Source organism: Macrobrachium rosenbergii, chromosome 14, assembly GCF_040412425.1.
Source record: "Macrobrachium rosenbergii isolate ZJJX-2024 chromosome 14, ASM4041242v1, whole genome shotgun sequence".
Taxonomy (NCBI): Eukaryota; Metazoa; Arthropoda; class Malacostraca; order Decapoda; family Palaemonidae; genus Macrobrachium; species Macrobrachium rosenbergii.
Genome location: NC_089754.1, coordinates 38,117,271 through 38,138,199, shown reverse-complemented (window position 1 = coordinate 38,138,199; position 20,929 = coordinate 38,117,271). Strand labels below are relative to the sequence as shown.

At 35.1% G+C, this 20,929-nt stretch overlaps 2 protein-coding genes across 3 annotated transcripts in view; one reads left to right on the top strand and one right to left on the bottom strand.

Moving 5' to 3' along the window:
* Positions 1-442: 442 nt before the first annotated feature.
* On the top strand, positions 443-12,541 carry LOC136845942 (uncharacterized). Of its 2 annotated transcripts, none has more exons than XM_067116471.1 (7): positions 443-616; positions 2,216-2,418; positions 4,271-4,419; positions 5,364-5,443; positions 6,194-6,297; positions 6,546-6,735; positions 11,385-12,541. In XM_067116471.1, exons 2-7 carry the CDS (start codon positions 2,356-2,358, stop codon positions 11,795-11,797), a joined length of 999 nt encoding a protein of 332 aa, XP_066972572.1. In that variant the 5' UTR covers positions 443-616; positions 2,216-2,355; the 3' UTR covers positions 11,798-12,541. The 2 variants fall into 2 exon arrangements, with proteins under 2 accessions (XP_066972572.1, XP_066972573.1); XM_067116472.1 differs by lacking the exon at positions 443-616 and adding an exon at positions 727-1,000.
* A 4,452-nt stretch (positions 12,542-16,993) lies between these two features.
* Positions 16,994-20,929, bottom strand: part of LOC136845940 (RILP-like protein homolog) — a gene marked incomplete in the record, with an annotated part of 299,776 nt that continues 295,840 nt past the window's right edge. The window contains 1 exon segment of the mRNA XM_067116470.1: positions 16,994-20,071.

The window sequence follows — 20,929 nt, the reverse complement described above, 5'->3', positions numbered from 1 at the left end:
TATGGCTAATGTAGTACAGATATGATATTTATATTGGGAGAAGGAAAAAATGGTTCTAATGACCACGATGTAATTTCGAAGAATTGTTGTACATCAATCTATGTGACGTTCTCATCAAGCGACATTTATACATGTCAATACCTTCAAATGCCCACCAGTATCCCTAGAAACATCGACAAAATCCAAAGAAAATAGGAGAATTTATAAATGGCAGCAAAAAAGAATTAGACAATATTAATAGCGTTCAAAATAGGCTACTATTTACTCTTTAGCCCAAAGGTGACCGTAATTTTGAAAATTCTGAACCTTCAACGAGACGTTATGATGCCAAAGAGATAAGGCTGAATTATTATTTTATATTCTGTCTTTCTAAGGTTTATGTAGAGAATAAGTTAAAAATTATTAAAATGATTTGCAAGAACTATATTAAGCTACGGGGAACGAAGAAGTACAGGCAAAGTGAAACAAGACGGTAGGACGTTATAGAGGGAATGTATACTTATACTACTACTACTATAGAAAACCTACTTTGCAAAATCAGATTTATATCAGAAAAAGCCTTAAAGTTACGTTAATCTTCACGTCATATCAAATGTCCTTGGAGACCCAAATGAAGGTAAGTGATATAGGTTAAAATTGATCATAGCGTGAACGGTAATTATTCACTACAGTTTCTGGAGTAGTAATTACTATGATAGGCCTAGTTGAATTTGTAGCCAAGTATATGAATTACGCCTTTGTTGCTTAATCTGCTTGGTTATGTTTTACGAATGTCTGGTGATTATTTTTGTTGTAAACTGTTCCTTTTCAAGATATACGTTTAATGATTAATTATATTTGGAAAGACTGAGACCGAGTGCTTTCTTTTATGTGATAACCCAGGCCAGGCCTGGGCAGGAAATGACGGCAAAACCGCAGACTACCAGAATGGCTCCCCTAGTCCGATAATTACCAGTTTCCGTGCAAAATTGGCGCTGTGTTTAGTTTCAGCCCATTGGAGGTAAATGTAAAAACAAACAAAGGACTGTAAATATCATAAACAGAAACAAAAGACATAAGCATAAATAGGCTAAAAGGCGGCAAATATTCTGGTCGGCAGTAAAACTGCAGACTACCACCATGCCTCTTTGGTGCAGTAATTGTCAGGTTACATGCCAAATGGGCGCCATGTTTAGTATATACCAGCCCCTTGGGGAAAATGTAAAAACATATACAAAAGGTGGTAAATAGCCTAGCCTAGGCATATTCTGTTCATTGTCTGTCGGGAATCTGGCCATGTCAGTAGGTCCTAGTCTGCAGTTTTTTTTGAAATGCTTAAATCTCAATGTAATTGTTGAAAAAATACCAAATCATGGCTTTCAACAGTGAAAAAATACAAAAGCATAAGTCAGGAACATATAGCCTAGTAGGGACAGTTACAGATATGCATCCTAACCTAACCTAACCCTGGGTGATGGGTCATTAGGCCTAGCCTATTTAGATGGGGTAGGGAGACAAACCTAACTTAGAATGCTGTGAAAGTCTCCCATGGACCTTCCATGGTAACTTGACTTAGGATGACATAAATCATTAAATTCAGATATAGAAATTCACCTTGCCCAAGATTTCGATGCCAGGCCATAACTGCCAAGGGGGTCAATCCTCTCCCTCAAAACATTATATAGGCTATATCATATCATAAATATTTCTTACTTTAGTGTTGGTAGGTATGTAGCCAGAGGGCACAGTTTTCATTTGTCCCATTCTCACATTGTTATTGACTCTTTTAGCCAGATTGTTATTGATCCTTTCATTGCAGTTCTTGTACAACATGAAAAATGGCATTAATATTAGAGCTTTTGAAATGATCAGTGTTAAAGTGATCTGCACTAATTAGGAGCTTAGTGTTCCATGTGAAGACAAACTATAGGGAAATATTGATATATTTTGTTATTTGGTATGCTCATAGGTAGTTGATTGCAGAAAGGCAAGAAACCAATCAGCTATATTTTCATAATTAAAAATGTTGAGTATCACAGGCTATCAAATGTTTTATATTAATCTTTTATGGTCTGGCAGTTTATGATAAGCTTCATGTTATTTAGTAAAGAGACATGTCATTTGGAAGTGTAAGGTTAAGTGTAAACTTTTGTTGCCATCTGAGTGCTGTGAAAATACAAAAAAATTTTGTTTATGTTAAGCTGAGATGTGAGCATGATACTTTTATTCCTCTCAGGAAAGGCATCCACATCTGAAGAAATTCACTGGGGTCGACAACAAGTTTTATCTCTAATAAGTACCGTTGAAGAATTTTTTGAAGACTTTTATGATGGAACAAAGAAGAAAAAATCAATCTGGGAAGCAGTTGCACAGAAAATGCATGAAGAAGGTCATAGATTTACAGGGGTTGAATGTGACAAGAAGTGGAGAAATCTAAAAGTAAGATACAGTGCCTTGTTTGATGCTGGTATTGCATAAAGAATGATGTGTAATTTGCCCCACACTTAATTGTTTTCCTCATAACTTACATTTTTATTCTTCTCAGCTTTCTTGTTTTTGTATTTCCTGGCATTTTGTATGGGCTTCCCCATGTATGCTGGTTTATGTTTTGGATTATTTAACTTGCTGTATGGGATCTTGATATTTTTTGTGATGAAGTATCATCAGTGTATGTACTTTTGTTTAGTTAATTGTTCCCTTTTTTTGTAATCATAAATATCATACATCATAGCCATTATTCCTTTGATACTCTGTAGACATTTGTTGTAATGAAATGAAAAGGGATGTATGTACTTTATTCAACCATTCAAGGCTTTGTGGCAGACTTTCTTAACCTTCAGTGTCCTGAAAATCATGTTTTTGCAATTAAGTCCAAGGATTCTGTACTCCAGGGTTTGAGTAGTTTGCTTTACTGCTACCAGGGCATTGCATATGCATTGTTTACTTTAGAGCAAAGCTTCATATTTATCATTAGAGGAATTATAAATGTAACTGTCTGAAAATTACAAAATTTTTAGTAATTATGTTTATGAAACTCCAAATAATCCATGTTTATATTGTTACTCGTGAACTGTCAGTAACTAGGAGAAAATAAAGATTAATGCTGGAAAATGGACCAGCAAATATCAGGCTGTAAATGAGTTTTCAAATTAGGACTGGTGAGGGGTACAGAAGTTTGGGCAGCTACCAATGTCATCACTTTCTGGTGCCAGTTCCAAAAATTTCTGTTTTGTATCCCCACAAACGTTGTTAATATCATGCTTGATATGTGTATATATTCCTCTTCCTGTTTCTCTGCAGACCCTCAGCCAACTATGTGCATCACACATCATTGTTTATTACATAGTTTATTGGAGTCGTAATGTTTCTGCCATTGTTATATTCTTTAACTGTTAAACTGATAAGGGTTTTCATCAACTCACCTTAATGCTCTCTGTTTGATGTAGTAATGCCATTTGGATTAATTAATGTACCTCCAAAGAAAGATGCAAAAACTATTAACATAGAAAAAAACTTGAGTTGTTTTGAAAATCAGGAAGTGGTTGACCAATAATGATGCTGCCTAGTGTTATGGTTTTAGCGGTCAAATGATCTTTGATTTTAGGTGTGTGAAAGGGAAGCTTCTTGTCTTTAACCCTAAAGGATATTATTTAGAACAATGAGGTTATTGGAAGCCAGCACCAAGAAAACCAAGAAGATAAAGAAAAGAATCAGCCTCTTGAGGAGTTTACCAATGGTTAACTTGACAGATGTCTACTAATTGTTTATGGTATGAAGTTAAAAGCAGCAGCTAAGAAGCAAGCCATCATCTGTGATATGCCAGCATCAAGGTTTCTGATGGAAGGCTAAACTAATTTCATCATTGTCAATGGCTACCAAGTTGGAATATCCAAGCAAAGACATTAAAACCACAGATGAACATGAACTTATGCTTTACCAGGCATACATTGGATGAAAATGAATAATTTTATCTGGGCATTCCTGCAAATATGCTGATAAGCAGTTAGAAGCAGGTCATCCCCTGATAGAAGCGATGTATTGGATTGTTAGTGACCCAGAGCTATTTACAATTTAAGATACTGAAATAATTTTGTATGACTAAAAAATGTTTTTTTAGATTGCTACAAAACATTTAATTTTTTTTTTTCACTATGGCTTAAGTGTCTTTAGAATATACACTACACTACTATTTTATAATTTTTGTAGGGTATTTTTCTTTAGGGGTATGATACTTCTTTATTGCTAGTTCTTCTCTGACAAGCAAAACATGATAAAGTAACTATGCTTTCAGGCAACTTATGTCAAAGTCCTGCAGAAACAGATTCATGGGTGGCCAGGTCACCGGTTTGAATATTTTGAGGCACTGCATCATATCTTAGGCAAGGAGATTAATCCCCTTGGATTAGGAATGAAAGCATCAGTGGGCACAAAAGGCCAAATGTAAGTGCAAACCATTTTGTTTTTGTATGTTGTAGAAGTAATTTTCAAGTTGTAAGTCATGGAGACTGATTGTTTAGTTCTTTTGCTTGCATGAATTATCCAGCATTTACAGGTAATTTGTAAATAGCAAATATCCAGAAACTGTAAAATAATTAACTGCAGACCTGTAGTAGCAAAGACAGCAGTATTGTTTGCATGTACACAGGAGACAACTACCTCTGTTACCCCTAAAGGCCCTGCTCAAGGGCATATCTGGCTAGGTGAGGGTTCTTTTTCTTCATCTGGTGTGTGGCCAGGGAGCTACTGGTTGCAGTATTAGGCAGATGTAAACTGATGGAATTGGGTTAAAGAAATAACTGTAACTTCTCTGAGATGATCATCAGAATGACTGATTTAGGTACAGTAACTTTTGACATGATTACATCATCCCAGTTGGGAAGCTACTATCTGTTTTAATCACCTCACCAAAGTAGGTATACTGTATGTGTGTCTAATGGAATTATATGTTGAACACTGACATGAAAAACATAAAGAAAAAATGTTTATACATTCAGCTCATTACCTTACTTAGAGGTCCCCTCCCCCTCTCTCTTTGATTAGGTGCATATCTCTCTCTTTTCTGGAGCAAAGCTTTATCTGACAGAGGTTGGTGAGAAATGTAGGTCTGTCATTCCTGCTAGGGAAGTTTATCTCACCAATTAATGCATTGAGTCATTGTGTTCTGTAGAAAATCTGATTTATACAGGAGACACTTCAAACTACATATGCCCATATGAGGTAATGTGTTGCACACAAAACAAAAAATAATTTTAAGAGTTACCATATTTCTTATAAATGGCTAGTAATTAATTAACAAGTAATTTTTTGTAATATAAACTAACTTAGGTTTTGCTCAATGTAGATTTTTTATACAATTTTATCATTTTCATAATTTTCATCACCAGGCAACCTCAGAGCAACTTGTTATCATCACTTCATGAAAAATATGGCGGGAACTCTGAATACCAAGAAATTAATGTTGATGGTAAGGTACTCTTTAGTCACAGTCATAATTGCACTGATTCCTTTAGAAAAGTTTTTTTTTATGCATTTTCACAAACTATTTGCTAACTAGAACCTGTCTCGGTGGATTCATAGGCCTAGTTATAGGTAATACTTTGAAACAACAGTGAAAGGATCTTAATATAGTATTAAGCAATGAAAATTGTTATTCCCCAGTAATCGTGTTGATTTTTGTGCTTGATGGTCTGGGCAAGTGAAGTGAATTTTTTTTCATGTCTCATTTTAACAAAATACAGGCAGTCCCCGGTTTAACGGTTCCGCTTACGACGTTCGAGGTTACGACGCTTTTCAAATATATTCATCAGAAATTATTTCCTGGCTTACGACGATGTTCGGGTTACGACGCGTCGTGGGCGGAAGAAATATGGCCCCAAAATGGCAGAATAATCATAATTTGAAGGTTTTTTTGATGTAAAACTCAATAATAATGCAGTTTACATCGTTTTCAATGCACCCAGAGCATTAAAAGTAAGGTTTTCTTATGATTTTTGACGATTTTCGACAATGTTCCGATTATGACGATTTTTCGGTTACTGACGCGCGCAAGAACGAACCCCGTCGTAAACCGGGGACCGCTATGTTACAAACTTTTTTATACTCTTAGTAAATTACACTCTCAGTGAATCAGGCCTCTTAAAATTATTTTATATTATTTGCTGATAAATATTTTGCTAATGGCATATGTTGAATGGTGTCTATGTTTCTTTAACAGAGGGCTTCGTTTGGGTACATTCTGCCATAAATCTACTTCTTGACAACATAAAGGATTCCTTTAGAGTCATATCATCTCCAGCCACAATTCAAGAAAGATGGGAGGTCAGCATAATTGATTATTACCAAGCAGTCTTTTATAGCTCTCATGTTTTTAGCTTGCGTTGGTGATTCTCTGTATTTTAGGATTTGGTAAAATTTGTGCTTATCTCATTAGAATGTTGTTCTTTTACTTTTGAATAAATTTATTCTTTACTGATACATTGCTTTCAGAGTAATTACCTTGTATTTTAAGTAATGTTCTTACTCCTAATCTTTAGAGATTCTTATGCCGTCTTTGCTGTTCTTGTCAGGAAATTTCTGTACAAATGAATAATGGTGGTTACAATGTCGGAAGCCTGCAGTGCCAAAGAAAGTGGGAAAATATGCAAGATGGCTATTATTACCATCAAACAAAATCTCAAGCAACAGGATCTGAAACGCACTGGCCTTATTTTACCAAAGTAAAGGAAACCATGATTGTTCTGCATATTCCTGTAACTGGTGAGTATTTTTAATCCTGTGATATTTCATGTTTTTATTAACAATATTGTACAGGTATTTTAGACATTTTCTTAGTAAATTATATTTTTCACAAATTATTTTTACTCTATTCTCAAGAGGGCCTTCATTCTTCCTGATGCTGTATTGGTATTGTGACATCATCATTGTTTACATTTGCATCAGGTTTTTCTTTATGGATATAGACATCTTATGAATTCTCTTGCTCTTTTGTATATTCTGTCTAAATTCTTATATGGTACAAGTCCTGATATGAGTCCTTTCTCCACATTAGAACACCTGATCTGCTGGCATATCTTTCAAAAGCAAAATGATTTTTCTGTATTGGTCACCCACAAGATGCTGTTTTTAGAAACTGAACCTCCTTAACTTTATTGGCTGAAGTGGGAACACATTAACAGTCTTCTCTAGTTGGAGTTAACCAAAAGCATTGTTAATTCAGAGTGAGTATCATCAGTCACATTTGAACCTCCATACTAAAGGCAGTGGATGGACTACTAGTCTTACATCATGCTGGTATAAGCTGAACTAAAAATGGTCATAATGATTATCAGCTATGAAGACAATATACATATGTCAGTGCAGAGTAAGAGCTTAGCTGGCACTGGGTAGTATGTATTGAGAATAGAAGAGGGAGTCTTCCTAGATGTTGCCAAGCTAGAGTGAACCCTCGTATTCGCGGGGGATGCGTCCCACACACCCCCATGAATAGGTCAAATCCACGAATGCTTAAAACCCATCTAAAAACACTTAGAAATGCCCATTTTGATAGCTTAAACCAAGAAAAACCTTGTAAAACCCTGTAAAAATGCTTATACCTGAGTATTTTTATAGTTTTATCACAAAAAGTGCATTTATTCATGAAAATTATATGAAAATACAGTAATTAGTGAATATTTCTCAGTGAAAAATACCGCGAATGATGGCTAGATATGTTCCACAGAGAAACCCACGAATACGTGAGTCCACGAACCATGAGAACGCGAATACGGGGTGTTTACTGTACTCAGTTGGAACCATAACTTGATCCTGGATCGTGTGACTGTCTCAGCTTGTGAATTCATGTAACATGCTTCACTGGAAAACCAAACCCTCTAGAACAGTCTTGTGTTTCAGGGGCCAATGAGATGATTAAGTAAGGGGAATCATCTTTGTCCATTCGGAAGTCTTGGAAGTCACCCACAACTTTTGTCAAGTTCTGTCTTTAAAACTTAACACATAAATCCTTGGACCTCTGCTCAACTGGTCCCATCAAGTGTCAGGTTGAGTATTACTTCCTGAGGGGGACAGGGGCCCCTCGCAGTCTCCTTCCTCTGCCTCATAGTTATGCTTTATTTATGAGTATAGTTTACTGAGTTATTAGCTGATCATTATATTGAAAATGGTAAGACTCTTTCAGTTTAGCCTACACACATGAAAAAGAAAGGAATGGGGTACAAAGTATGACCTTATTTACAAGGAACCAGTCCAATTATTTCTGACTCAAAATCACTCAGCAGTTCACCCCACTAATGCCATGGTTGATTATTTGAAAAGCACATGAGGTCCCTCCCAAATATTTATTTAGGCTCATGTAAACTGATGGGATTTGTGTTAAAAAGATTATGCTTTTGAAATAATAAAAGACATTGTTTTTAATATAAACCCATTAATTTGCACAGAGGGCCCCCACTTTTCTGGTTAGCTTGGGGAAAACATTCTTACATTCCATGGTGTGTCCTCAGATTGCTGACCACACAAGTTTGGCTTATATAACCTGATTGGTTTGTATTTTAAAAATAAGTGCTCTAGAGTCGATGCAGAGAGCTCATTTTATTACACAGAGCAACTGTTTTATCTATATTAGATTATGGAAGTCAAATATATTTCTTATACTCTGCCCTGGAGTCCTTACAGATGTACTGTATTGTTATATGTCAGAATCATGTGAGGTGCAATAAATTTTCACATATGACTTGTCATGTGAAAAGTATTTTTGATGAGAGGTGCATAGCATCTAGTTTAGGCTAACAAACTTCTTGAATTAGAAATCATGAACATAAAGTATCTTCCATTACTGGAATTCTCCTCTAGTTTTGGTCAATTGTAAAGTAAGAATCTGTACTTTTACTATATCAGAAAAGCACTCATGAACTAAAAAGAAAATGCAGTTGAATAAGTAAGATATTCACTTCCAATATGTAGTTTATATAAATAACTGTAAATCTTCTAATGGGGTAGGATTTCCTGCAGTCTTCTGACAAGATTAGCCATTTTTCATTACGTCTGTTTTCACAGCAGCACTGTCAGCTGTAATATTCATGATATAAATTGTAAAAAGTATATTATAATCAAAACTCAAAATGTAGAGCATTGTAAGAATTAATACAGGCAGTCCTCGCTTATCGGCGGTGTCAGTTAATGGCGTTCTGGTTTTACGGCGCTTGGCTAATGACATCGTTAACCAGATTTTCGGTGATGGTAAGTGATTTTCAGCGTCGGTAAACAGTTTATCGGCATTGGTAAGCTGGTTATTGGCATTGGTAAGCGGTTTATCGGCATAAGTAAGCGGTTAACGGTGCGGTTTATTGATGGTTGTGACGTCATAAACACCAATTGTTACCATAATTGTCGGCGATTTTTGGTTAGCGGCCATTAACCAGGGACTGCCTGTATAGGTATTCAGTCATCTGTCCTAGAAATGCTGTAAAACAACTTGCTAAACATTAGAAGTTATATGAACAGGAATAAATGCTGAAATATGCTGGTTCCATGATTTCATGGGTATTCCAAGAAATGAGTATCCAAAGCTGGGTTAAATGATTAGAGCAAATATAACCATTCCTGTCGTATTACGCTACAGTTTGACTATATTGATTCATCGTGAATAAATGGCAGACTTCATGGAATGGAAATTTTAATAAGCTGAGAGATTAAGCCCAGTGAAAGATTATGACAGTATTTAAAAAACAGTGCTGAAGTAATTCCAGCTTGTCATCACTTGGTCATGTTCATTTAACTTATGGACAAAAGAACACCCCCAGATGGGCCACTCCCAAAATCCAGAGAAATGCAGTGCAGTTTTGATGATTAGGAATGGGTTTGCTTTGCACGGAGAAAGGCAAGAAGGTGCCTCACCAAGTGAGGATTGTCAATTGAATATGTTGTGTGTACAACAGATGGATCCAGGCAATTTTGCATAGTAGTGCAGTATCACTGCTTTGTTATTTAAGGAGCAAACAGGAATCACTTTGGAAAGTGTATGAGATGATGCTGAGGATACCTCCCTGGCAAAGGAGACAGTGCATTAGGATAACATCATTCATTATAGTTGCTCCCTGCTGATGTATGCAAATTATCTTAAGGAAAAGTTTGGTACTTGCATAATTTACTTTGTACATTAACATGGAACAAGTCCAAAAAGATGTTTTAACTTGGCTAATAATGTTCCACAGACCTGGAATTACTCAACCTCCTGAGCTGCTTTGTGTAATCATCATCAAAGGAACAGAAATTTAAGAAAATTATGGTACGTGAATCCTGGAAAACTAAAGTAAATGGATGTGAACTGCATGTTTTCAGATTCTGCAATTAAAAATTATTGCAGTCTTTACCAGTCATTACTACCAGTGCTGCTACCACTGTTTGGGAAGACTACCACAATATTTACCCATGTGATAAGTATCTCTGTGGATGTAATAATTTTCTGGAAATTAGAGGTATTTAGTGCAGGTGTTTGGAGTCTTAAATAAATAAACAGTAAATTATGTACCAATAATCATCATCTGCCACAAGAAAACTAAGCTGAACAAGAGGAATGTTATCCTGGTGGAAGAGTTGGAATGCTTTTTAGTGGATTCCTGTGTTGTTATGCTTATAGAGATTTTAATAAAAAGGTTCCCTTTTTGTTGAAGAATCATTAACTGTCACTCAGTTTCATAGCACACTTCTATTACTGCTCGTTTTCGCAATGACATACTGTTTTGTTAAACGATTTAATCTTTGGTTATATTAGGATTGATATAGAAAGTACAGGTTTCGATAAGGTCCTTATCAGCTGAAGATACAGTCACCATATCTCAAAATGTTAGGATTGATATAGAAAGTACAGGTTTGGTAAGGTCCTTATCAGCTGAAGATACAGTCACCATATCTCAAAAAGCACACAGAATTATTGTATAATATATTATAACGATCAGTTCTTTTGATATTTTGGAGCAAATTAAGTACTGTAATATGAAAAGGAAGGTTTTAATAAAATATGTAAAATTCAGAAGTAACATTCATCATAGGTCACCATTGCAAGGACATTTTGAATACAGTGAGAAGTCTTGTGAAAATTGAAAAAGTAGAGATGAAAATTAATTTTATACCTTTAGAGTTGAGGGCTGACGGATTGACAACTATGGTTGCTCACCTGTGTCACCTATGGTCCCATGATGACAGGTAGAGAGTCCAATAGAAACCGGTTAGCAATTTATTAGTTAGTCAAAACAGACTATCCTCTGGTGTGGCTAATATGAAAAACTTAAATGAGAAAAGACAACTCATTATAGTGATGTGTTTACTCGATTAATCAGAGTGGTAATACTTAAACTATATAGCTGAACGGAAATTTTAACGGGTTATATTAATTATGATAAAATTTTCAGTTCAAGTAGATGTCGAAACAAATGGAAGTTATGCTGGAAGAAAGCTAATGAGGAGTCAAGGCGTAAAGAGAATCATTTCAAGAAAGAAACCTGTGGATAGAAAATACCATAATATCCCAACTAAGAGTATTCTGAGTCGCATACATCAGCTGGAGTCACATGCCAACATCAATCGTCGTTTGGAGTATGTTGAAGAAAGGGTGGAAGAGATGCAGCATAGCCTTGAAACTTTCCGACAAACCAACAGTATTCTTTCTCAAATTGTATCAGAGCTGAGGAGAATTAATCAAATGATTGAAAATGAGAATGACTACAGATATAGAAATCCTCACAAGCAGCAACAACAAGTACCCAGATCAGGAAGTCCAAATCAGGAAATCATAATAGTTGAAGGTATATCAGAGCAGATCTGATTGATTTAACAGTTAAGGTTAGTGATATGGAAGGTAAACACAAAGTACAATTAAAATTTTGATATAGAGATGCAGGATCAGAAACCATTTCAATTTATACATTGGGGTACAAATCAAGATTATGACTGTAAACCTCCTTGTCTTGTGTTTCTGTTCTTTCATACTATTAATATTCTATTACAGTAGCACACCTGTATGGTATTAATGTCTTAGATTTTTATGGTACAGTGGTTTTACTTTTACAGTAATACTAAAAGGGAACAACGGTTTCTTGTACCACTACACTAAAGTACTTTAATGTAGTGGTGGGACTGTTATGTTCATGAATACCAGTTCTTTATTTTACAATTTTATTATTGCTGGTCAGTGTGGGAGACCTAACCCAAATCCATCTTTAGGCAAGAGAAGTAATGATTTGAAAATATCATTACCAAAGGCAAGTCATCTTTCACTTGCTAAAACAGTTCTTCCTTCTCCTTGATCTCTAGGTTATTGTTACTAAGTGCAGTGACCATTGTATGATGTGTCAAATTTTTGTTAAGTGATTGTTGTGGTATTGTACTCTGCAAATTTTTGTTATAAGGTTTTTTTTATATTTCTGTAGTATGGTTGTTACTTTTAGCGATAGATTTTTTCAAAGCACACAGTACTTCCCCATATACCTGAAATCAAAATATACAGTTGCAATTTTGAACAATTTGAAGGTACTAAACCAAAAAATAAAAATATTTAAAATCCTTAAAATTCAGTTTTGAATTTCTTATTTTCATACCCCCTTAGGTAGCATGATGAATCATTCCTTTGTCAGGTTGCAGAGGAAGAATTTCTCATGTTCCCTTGGGTAGTCTTGAAGACCCTAACTAATAAATCTGTTGAATAATGAAACAAAGAAATGGAAAATTAAACCTCATGGAAATTATTTCTATCTGTGATTCAAAGTTACTAAAATATTTTACTTTTTTGTCATAATCTTGTACAGGTATAGTATTTCCTTACCAAAGAGAGTAAATTGAAATGGTATGAAGAAATTAATAAACATAAATTTGTAAATATGAGAGTGTGTGTGTAGGATGAATTGACACAGTGGTGGTGTTATTGACAATGAACGTAGAATAGTAAATGAAGATACAGTAATGAGCATAGATCAAACAAGCGATAAATGATAGATGTTGTTGTTGTCACTTCTGCATTTTGTCATCATTGCCATCAATTCATATCACAAGAACAAAAAAGAAGGATGGTGAGTATCTCAGTGTTCCTTTTTTCCTTACTTTTTAGAGTGTGTATTTAACATACAGGATGTATGATTTTTGTGTAACAGTACAGTACTTTACTGTTTATCTATTTTATATATCATCTTAGCTGATGTTTTATTGAGTATAATTTTTTATATAAAGGGGTATCATTGATATAAATTTACATCTAAAGCATTATATAAAGTTTATGTAGAATGATCTTACCTGATGTTAAAGTTAGCTTATGTCTTCGTGCCGTTAGATGCGATTGGCATTCAAAGTAAACATAAGAATAATGCTTGATTGACCTGCAAGGACTGTCTCTGGAATCACGTTTCCCACCAGGTGGCGTTGGAATGTTGACGTTCGTTAGAATTCTTCATGCAGTTTCCTTGTGCTTATAGTGGGAATTGGTGTTACCAATTTTGATTATTTCTGGCGGATTTTCTCCGATTCAATATTGTGTTTGTTTTCTGTTTTTGCATTATGTTATCTACAGTAAGCAGAGATAAAAGCATTAGGCTGTATAGGAATGAGTTTTGTGTAAACCAAATGTTACGATTGTGCATGATGGTCCGACTGTGTGTGTTAACCTACCTAACTACCTGTAGAGAGACATGCTTTTTTCTTCTCATTGTGAAGAAAGTAAGGAGTGGTCTCATGAGAATGAATAATTTTGTGAAGTATTGGAAGATGTGAGAGACTGATGGATTACAAAGACAATCTGTTAGGGCTGGCCATAAGCCTGTTAAATCTTTTCCTTCTTCTGGTGTTGCTCCTCCTACTCATGTATTGCCTGATAGGTTGCTTCCTCTCTCACTCCCTCTGCTCTGTCTTCTTATGCTCCTTATGAGTCCAGGAGAAAAATTATGAGTTAATTGAGGAATATTCTTCTTTTACTGGTTAGACATTTGACTACAGGCGGTCCCCGGTTTACGACGGGGTTCCGTTCTTGCGCCAAGGTCAGTAACCGGTAAATCGTTGTAAGCCGGAAAATCGTTGAAAATCGTCAAAAATCATAAGAAAACCTTACTTTAATGCTCTGGGTGCATTGAAAACGATGTAAACTGCATTATTATTGAGTTTTACATCAAAAACCTTCAAATTATGATTATTCTGCCGTTTTGGGCCATATTTCTTCCGTGGATCGGCAATAACCCCGAACATGCGTCGTAAGCCGGGAAATAATTTCTGATGAATATATTTGAAAAGCGTCAGAACCTCGAACGTCAGAAGCCGGAACCGTCGTGAAACCGGGGACTGCCTGTATATATATAATGGGTGATGCCCCCATAATGATCAACCTTTTTCGGTTTCCCCTGCAAGAGAGAAGGTGTCAGAGCCTTCGTCTGTCTGTAGCCCACACTATGGACTGCCCTGCGTCAATTGGTCTTCTCCATTGACAGAGAAGCGAGGTGCGTTGGGGCCAAAGTCTGTGCCCTTCACCACCTCTGTCTCAACTATCTTCTGGTATTAGGTAGAGTTTAGTGCTCACGTTTAATGGCTCTTGTTATCCTTTCTTTGAGAGCGTGATAGTGATGTGTTTGAACTTGTGGAGCTCCACTTGAGGATAAGGAGAAACTTGTGGGAAGGACCTCGCAAAGGTACATCTAAGGAATTTGTTGACCCTTCTTCAGTAGTAGAAGTAGATTCTCGAAGACCAGAACCTGACACATGATCTTCTCTGGAACAGCCAGGCAACCTTCCTTCAGTATGACAAGATACTGGATTGGCGATATTCCTCAAGCTGTTGTTTCTGTTAATATTGGCATCCAAAGAATGGTGAAAAATGAGACTGAACATCAATTACTTGGCTCTCCACTTGAGCATGAGAAGTAGAAGGGACTGGAGATTCTCTCTCTCTCGCTCTCTCAAGAGAACAGTTAAGGTTAAACTGCAACATAGGAGCCTGATCATCTCTTCCCACTGCAAAGGGTGAAGTTTGAGGGAGTGTCTGTTTGTCCTTTTGACAGGAACTTCTCATGCACTGGATACTAGCTGTAGTGCTTACCCCCATTTCCCTGAAGTTCCCTCAAGGAGAGTGGTGGAGAGGAGGTGACAAGCCTTTCTCTGTACTGTCTGGAGACCGTGCAAGTGGAGAGAGAGAATGCGCGCGAGACAAGGAATGAGTTCTGTGTCCATGGAGCATATACGAGAATGATATCTATATGATGATTAGTGTCTCTAAGATCTTGTACCAAAGCTACGCTCCCTAGATTAAGATGGTCATTTAGACTTCCTGTGAGAGCATTTACATTACCCCTCCTCCTCTTCTGTCTGTGTGAGGAACAAGAGTGTTGTGAAGAGGAGGAAGACGACGATGAAGTAGAGGAGGAGGAGGAGACAACTTTGTTTTCCTTTTATCACAAAGTATGCTATTTGTCCAATGACCAGAACTCAGAGAAAAGTACCAAGGGTGTAGGCTTGTTTGGAGGAAGATCAACGGGAAGGAAAAATTTCAAGTGATTGTTTATGTCATCTAGTCACAGTTGGTGTTGTGAGAGGCATGGGTTCAGTGGATGCAGTATCATCAACTGGAACTACCAATCAGACAATTTGGAAAATGAGAGTTCTTGTTATCCACCAAACTATCAAGAAATGGGGGGAAAGGATGGGATACATGGAACATTAAGTTTAGGCCAAATTTTTGTAAGATACTTGTAGGCTGACAATTTGTCACTATTATCAGTAGGGGAAGATGCCACAGTGGGGATATCAGCCCCAGAAGAGGCTACACTATCAGATAAAGAATAACATGATTTTTTGAATGGGGGAGAGATAAACATTGTCTTGCAAGAAGCACTCTTATTTTTCCATCTCTGTCAACATTTATGATATCCTTCTCTCCTAATTATCTTCACACCGAGAAGTTGTTCGGGAGGGGGAATCAAACAGTTGTTACCCCGTTGAGGGGGTAGTGCCGTCAGTGCACCTCACGCAGTGCACTGTAGGCGTTACTATTCCATTTTCACTTGTCACAAGACAAATTCTTTGGTCAAGCCCTGTGAAAATCTAACAGTGTGACTCCATGGTCTAGGTAACTACTTCATAATATTGTACTAACAGTCCATACTTCAGTTGCCATATAAAAGAAAATGCCTCCAGCATCATTGAGATGTGATGTTCTGGCTGGTTTCCTATTCATACTGTGAACACATATGAATAGGAGTTTGTCCTCAGTGACTTTGTTGTACATCATGGTGGTCTTCCAAGGAGCAAAGAACAATGAACTCTGTCCTTCCTTGAAAACAATATCCTTCTTTTGATTCAAAATAAAGTCGTCAGTTAGGCATACCTTTCCACAAGGTCCAGTTTCACTCCAACAGCCAAATTTTTATGCACCGTCTTTGGTTTAGCAGCCATGCCACAGCCACTTGCAGCATCCTTGGATAACATTTTTTCAACAAGTATCATCATCATTGCATTGCCTTGAACACAATCACACAGTTGCATTGATTCAGTTAAAAATCAGTGAAACTGTTCTGTATTTACTTTTAAATTAACAAAAAATTTAATCATCCAAAGATCTTCGGCAGTAGCTCAACATATGAGTGCTGAAAGAGAATGTAGTAAGGGTATCCTCACTATGATAGCTCAAGTGTGATTTGATGCACTTGCCAAGTATGATGCACACAAATTGTGTATAAATGATATTCTGCACATAGCTTGGCATCCTTCTCAGTGGAGCAACACTTCCTACATAGCAAACATTTTAAAAAAAGCAGTTGATTGTTGAATAACATTGTAAATTTCATAACAAAGAAAATGAATTAGTCATAATGAGCAAATATCATGAACGTTGAAATCACATATCAAATGACCATATAGCTAGGGTGAGTGTAAAGTTATCCATTTTGTTATACATGTTACTATACAGTACTTAACTTTTGGGTGTCAGTGAATGTTCTTATCAAGTGCATTATGAAATTATTTTCCTTTCATGGAAGAAAATTAAAGAATCTTAAACAAAGAAATTTTCTATTCAGGACAAACTTTCTCTTTTTTGGTACAATATGAGAACCACATCTTTTAACAGAAAAGTTCACAGACTAGCTCTGTAAAATACCTATTGATACAATGCTAAACTCAGAATTACAAGAAAAATTATATTTTTACAATATGACACGAGATCAGTATTAATTACATGACCTTTATACAAACATTCAACACTAACATATGATATAATGGATAAACCTATTTTCATGTAATGATTCTATAACAAAGTTCTTAATTACAGTAAAGTACCTTTAAATTTACCCTTTATGTCTGTAAGTGTACTCAAACCTGCAAGCTATTTTTATAAACAATATTGATTAATCATGACTGTAGTGTATATGAATAATCAACATATTTTTTGTTTTTAATTTTATACTGGCAACCATTAGATGTACTACTGTTACTAAAGAAGTGCCAAAACTTGTCTAGTTCATTTAAATAGCGATGAATGTGCAACAAATTTTTCAAACAACATTACAAAATCTAAATTTTACAGGAATACACTTAGATAAAAGACAGTCACAAGAAAAGAATTGTGTGTGTCTATGATGTACCTAGATAAAATAAAAGGACATGCTTTTGGAAATGTCTACCACAGTAAGACCACAGATCACAATAAAAAATTCTAGCTAAAAGCAATTACAATATTAAGGGAATATCAATTTGCTCTAAAGAACTGTTTGAAAATTTGACAATGGCATTGTAATAAAGGTGGCTTCATTTATATTGCGTACAATAATAAAATGATGACTTGGTTCTTATATAATGCTTCCCTTGTGAAGAGAAACTGAACTTAACCGGATTGTTTAAACAAGATACTGATCACCAATTTTAAAGGTTAACAATGCAAATGGAGGAAAAATATGTAGTATGGTTATTATTTGTTAAAAATTAGCATGAAATAAAAAAAAAAGTTTGTGTAATTCTATTAGTAAAAAAGTACTTATGATTATTTATGAAACATATCAGAGCACAACTCTTAGAACAAGTCGAATTTTGTTTATGAAAGTTTAAGAAGGTTGTCTAGTAACAATGTTGTTACATCACTTCCTAATCACAGAGTGACAGTATTAGCTCTTTCCTTGTAGCCTCTTATTACTTCTAGTAATCTTTCTGTGGTGAACTTGGAGTAAACCTAGAAAATCTCTGGTGTTCATTCTTCCTATGCATAGTATATAAACGTATTGGACATTTTGCTTTATCAGCCTCTGGAAATTGGGTAATGGCAGGCATATTCCCTACAAGGCTACCTTACAATGATAATATGTCCGACTTGTCCAAGGAGCAGATAAAAGTACTGAAAACAACTGACAATGCTTGTAGTGCTTGAAGAATGGTTATTTTGTAAGCAATGTTATATAAAACTTTAAACAAGAACTGAACCTGAATAATGGGTAAATGTATTCTAAAAGTTATCATGACTATTAATAATACAAAGTAGCCTTTCTAATGACTGGCTACAGATACACCTACAACTGCTCCATTTTGTTAGCCTTAATACTGCATTATTCATTTTTAACTTTCTCAGAAAATGCAATTAAAAAACAGATGGGTTCACTGTACATTAGGTAGCTTCTACCTGTATAAATTACAATACTATCAAAAGATTTCTAGAAATATTTAGAGACCCCAAACAAAATTTCACAACTGCTGTACTACATTACAGTAAAACAAATGTGCTCACATAAAATAACAATATAAGGGTAAAGAGTACCACAACATTAGATAAAGATGGATATCCAGCAAACGTAAAGCTTCCTTCTTATTAACTGTAAACCATGTATTGCTTGCATTCATAAAGACCTGTTTTCATCTGTGTTTAGCATTCTATGTAGTATGTTCCCGGTGGCCTATCCTTTTGCAAAATAAAGGCATTTTACTGTAATTTATATCTTAACATTTCAGTAGTCTCCTCAAAAGTTCTCAAACCTCAATAAAATATACGCATCTCGCTGATAAATTTTCTTTTCTTAAAATAGTTTTTCTTATAAAGATTCTGTACTATACACAATATTCAATACAAAATATATCCCTATATTATATTTTCCTTCACTTTTCACTTGGAGAAGTATGCCTTTGGTATAATCTTGCTGTGGCTCAAATATTCCTTTACAGAAAACTGATATACATTAGTAATGGAAATATATACAAAAGAAAGCAAATTTAGTAGTTAAATTATATATCAACTACATGTCTGTAATAATGGTATTCTGCTGAATCATTTAGTTTGTGTCAGTGTTACTTAGCAAATGTAATTAATGTACAATATTGAAAACAGATAAGGGTTTATAGAACTTATAAAAATTAAACTCAGGCATAAGAAATTGATCATCACAACTCGAATCATTCCAATTCACAGAGCTTTTGTTTGATAATTGTAATTCAGGGAAACATTGAAGACTAGACAATAACTCAGTCTGCAATAAGCAATGCTCTTCATAAGGTAAAGATAATGGTATACAGGATGAACACTTTTCATTTTTTATCTTTGTTGTGAATGAAGATGGAGTGAGTTTTTCTAATCTATTGTTAAGTAGAGAATAATCAACATAACCTACCTTTACACTTTGAAACACTGGATCAGCAAAGTTACTTGTAATACAATGCTGAACATAATTACTGGAAGGCTCATCTCTAACTGTATATTTTATACAATTCCCTCGAAATGCATTATCACTATATCTATTTTTAATTCTGAAATTCATAGGCAGGTAGCTGCCCATTGGGCAACTTTCATGATTGTTTATAAAGTCCTCAGGCTCATTTTCTGTTAAATGCCCTTCACTACAGTCACATTCATATGCAGAACATTTTGATGCTTCCTCTTGAGACCATCTTTTTCTACTAGCATATCTAAACAGTGTTAAAAGATCTTCATCCTCTTTATGTGGACTGTCATTATCTCTCTCACAACAAATGATCTTACATTCTGCTTTGCTGAAAGAACTGTCCAGTAAACACTCATGGTCTTCCAAGGTTGAGCAGCCCCTTCTTAGGACTAGTTCCTGATCCGCCCTCCTCATCGCCAAAAAGCCGACGGAAGCTGTGATAAGAAAAACAATTGATTTCTGACAAAAAGATTTCATTACAAGTGACTGGTTTATTAATAATTCTCATATGATATTCTAGGATTAAGGTGCAGAGTGAAACCCTGAAACTGCTAAAGAAAACAGGAATGTATAATGTTACAGCACATTATAAAATTACTAATAAAAAATCTAAATTTATCTCCAAATTACTTATAGTGCAAGCTACACACGTTCAATGTATGTCACTGGGTCGGAGAAAACCACCTTATAGTAAAGAATAGTTTTCCACATACTGTATTATGAAACAGTACAAGAAAATTCAGAAAATTCAATTATATGCAATGAGTTCCAATTATAAATATAATTTATACAGAACAAAAATATATATATATATTATATATAGAAAAGATAAATATATATTTATTATATATATATATATATATATATATATATATATATATATATATATATATATATTTATTATATATATATATATATATTTATTATATATATCATATCTTTATATATCTGACAATATATATATATATATATATATATATATAAAGCTTCTCTTTTATATCTGACAATCCTACTTAAAGTTCTAGTGTTGTATTCAAAACTAAACTATCAAAAAGCAGTGTCAACCTGTAACCTGTGCATTACTCAAAATTCATTATGTACCGTATTTGCCAACATATGCACTTTTTTTTCTAAAAGTACAAGTTCTACAGCTTGAGCACCTGGTTTCGGTGACAATTAACAAATCCAACCCTCAGTCATAAACAAACTACTGTCTTAAGAGCTAAATTATACTCAACAGTGGAATGTATTACCATGCAATTTGGAACATTCTATTTCCCGCTATGCAGATA

Excerpts from the sequence above, each read along its gene's own strand:
- LOC136845942 (XM_067116471.1), top strand. The coding sequence starts at position 2,356 with ATGCATGAAGAAGGTCATAGATTTACAGGGGTTGAATGTGACAAGAAG. Across the intron at positions 2,419-4,270 it reads AGAAGTGGAGAAATCTAAAA|GCAACTTATGTCAAAGTCCT; the intron begins GTAAGATACAGT and ends CTATGCTTTCAG. Across the intron at positions 5,444-6,193 it reads CCAAGAAATTAATGTTGATG|AGGGCTTCGTTTGGGTACAT; the intron begins GTAAGGTACTCT and ends TTTCTTTAACAG.